Source organism: Grammomys surdaster, unplaced genomic scaffold (assembly GCF_004785775.1).
Source record: "Grammomys surdaster isolate TR1022 unplaced genomic scaffold, NIH_TR_1.0 168, whole genome shotgun sequence".
NCBI lineage: Eukaryota > Metazoa > Chordata > Mammalia > Rodentia > Muridae > Grammomys > Grammomys surdaster.
Window position 1 is genome coordinate 9,259,178 of NW_021604616.1, and position 3,030 is coordinate 9,262,207.

At 36.3% G+C, this 3,030-nt stretch overlaps 1 protein-coding gene across 1 annotated transcript; it reads right to left on the bottom strand.

Annotated features, from left to right (window-relative positions):
- Positions 1-259: 259 nt before the first annotated feature.
- On the bottom strand, positions 260-1,291 carry LOC114620380 (formyl peptide receptor-related sequence 7). Its single transcript, XM_028766471.1, has one exon. It carries the CDS (start codon positions 1,289-1,291, stop codon positions 260-262), a length of 1,032 nt encoding a protein of 343 aa, XP_028622304.1.
- Between the last annotated feature and the right edge of the window lie 1,739 nt (positions 1,292-3,030).

Here is a 3,030-nt window from a genome sequence, read left to right on the forward strand (position 1 = left end):
GGAAAACTTTCGCATTGTGTGTGGGACCAATTCTTAGGCAGAGGATTTCAGCATGATACCTGACTCCTATAACATTGTTTACAATGATTTATGTTTTTGAGTGTGGTGATAATATGACAACCTATTTTTCTTCCAAATCAGATGACAAAGAATTATTTCTTCTAGACTTCTAGATTAAAAATAAAAAATCTTATGGAAAGTAGGATGTGAGAGTAAGGTGGCACAGAAAGCATTTCTATGACGTCACACTAGTAGCTTCCTATGGCTCAGAGTCTCCAGTATGTGAAGACAAGTTTCTGACTTTGTCAATGTTCAGGACTAAATCTTCTCTCAGGGCTCTCTCTAAACTAGCTGATAGGGAGTGGATCAGTCTCTCTCTGAATTGTTGACCTAGGAAAACATAGAGCATTGGGTTGAGGCAACTGTTGAAAGAGGCCAGAGTGCTTGCTGAGTTCAGCCAAATGTGAATATTATTCAGTGTCTCATTGTTCCCAATATTGCCTAAAAGAAAAATTAATTGAAAAGGGAACCAACAGACAAAGAAAGAAAGTGCTACAGCAGTAAGGACACGCAAGGGACGACTGGAATTCACAAAGCCTTTTCTGCCTATCTTGGCAGCCATGAGTCCATAACAAATGACAATGAAGATCATGGGTATGCTGAAGCCAATAATAAAACTGATGGTTACAGTAATTAAACTCACAGTCATGGACATCTTTATCTGCTCCTCAGGGGTTGCAGCCCAGGATTCAAAATTACATTTACAGTGCACTTTCCCTCTTTCATCTTTTACTGTAGTCAAGAAGATAAAATGTGGAAATATAAGCAGCAGAACGAGTATCCAAGCTCCAGCAATAATTTTCCTTGCCAGAGTCACAGTTCGATGATTCTGAGCCCATACAGGGTACAGGACACAAATACAGCGATCCATGGCAATGAAAGTAATCAGAAAGATACTTAGAAAAAGGTTTATGTTTATAATCATGTGAACAAATTTGCAAAGGAACCAACCAAAAATCCATTCTTCATTCATGACAATTGAGATGATCTGAAATGGTAAACTTGCCATGTAAGAGAAGTCAGCCAAAGCTAGGTTCAGATAACATATTGTTGTCACCGTATGTGCCATCCGGAACCCAGCCACATAAATCACAAGCCCATTACCTAGTACCCCAAGGACAAAGGTCATAGAGAGTACCACAACTAAGAAGATCCATATAACTTTGGAGGTAGTAGAACCATAAAACACCATTTCTGATCCATTCTGAGGGATAGAAAAGTTGGTTTCCATTTTGTCAGCACCTGCAACATTTCAACAATGACTTTTTCTCAGATGTGGCTCCATCTTATAGAACATTTACTCAAATCCCCATATATCAGCTTTCATAAAAGAGTATCATTTCTGAGAGTAATCTAGGAAAAATGATTCTCTGTTGAACATGCCTCATGTAAAGCTTAGTTCTTCACATTATCAAAGAGCATTATTACCTCTTAGACTGATTATGAAATGGATCATATATGCTCATGACCTTTCACAGATATTGAACTGAGGATAGGCAGGGGAGGGGACGTCTTTACTATGAAGAGGAGAGCATTGGGAAATGTATATTGACCATTGTTCAGGCTTTTCATCAGTCTTTTTCTCTCATAGGAAATAATTCAGCTAAGTGATACAGAATATTTAGAGTAAGGTTTATTTTCCAGCAAAGCATAAGAAATAGTTAGGGGGAATATTGGATTATGTTAAAAATGATTGTAGATGATGTCTTTTTAATTCTCGCTGTAATATGGTTACCACTATTTTGGCATTTTTCTTTGTCTGACGGTTCCCCATTTAAGTCAATTATGCTTCTAGGCACACTCTGTCACAAGAAGACACTGCTCAGTGAAGACCATAAAAACTTTGTAATTTTGGTCAATGAAATTCTTCTGTTACTTTCCACATTGTGATTTTTGAAGAACTTTTTTTCTGTTCATGAGGTGTATAAGACATTTACTATGATATGATTTTTGTCACCATTGCCCTAATTATAACACAGCATATCTCCATTGTTCATATTTACATATGAGTCTGAGTGTTTATATGAATACATGTTCATGTTTGTGTACTTATGCTTATACAGTACATTATAAACTCACCCAGAATTCCTCATGTGTCAAACAATTTAAATTTTAGGAGACTCTTCTCACTTGCTGGAACTTACTGAGGAGGCTAGATGACCAGCCACTATGCAACAGGTACCTACATTAAAGCCTCCCCAGTAAGAAGACCACAAAGCATCTCCATTTTTTCAAATCTTCATTTTTCAAGACAAAGACTTTATCAAATGACCTATCCCCAGAGTCATAGATTCAATTTAGGATGTATCATCATATAACATTCCTTAGCAGGAATAAAAATTATTTTTATAGCACAGCCAGGAATCAGACCTTATACTAATCTTATATGTGGCAACAATAAAATTTTGTAATATTTTAGATATTGATATGGAAGAGTTCAAATGTGTCTTCATGATTGATTCATGATAAAAGGAGTTTCAAGGGACAAACATCAAAGACATGCAAATAATCTCACTTCTAGCTTCTTGTCAAGCTCATGTTAGGTTTAAATATAATTCTGTCCATGAAACAATGTACAAACACTTAATAATATACTCACCTTCTCTCTGACCTATATTAACATATAATTTTTGCTCATATTTTAGACTGTGTTCTTGGGAAAGTAGAATCATGTCATCAGACAAAAACAAGGAGGGTCAAGTGGTTTCAGAAATCTCGATACCCTCAGACATGTTTGGAGTTTTATCTATTTCCTACCAGGCTTTTTTCCTTCATGTCCTGGATCAGGAGGCCATGTTCCCTAATGAGAAGAATGTAACCACCATTCATATAGTACTGAAATCTCCATTTCAATGAGGTTTTAGTCAATAGGCATCCTTTCTTGGTCATTCATTTCTGCAAAAGGTATTTAATCTCTGATCCATCCTGAGTAAGTCCTATGTTCCTATTCTCCAAAATGAACAATTAATA

Bases quoted from the DNA above. Each gene is read 5' to 3' on its own strand.
- LOC114620380 (XM_028766471.1), bottom strand. From the start codon at position 1,291: ATGGAAACCAACTTTTCTATCCCTCAGAATGGATCAGAAATGGTGTTT.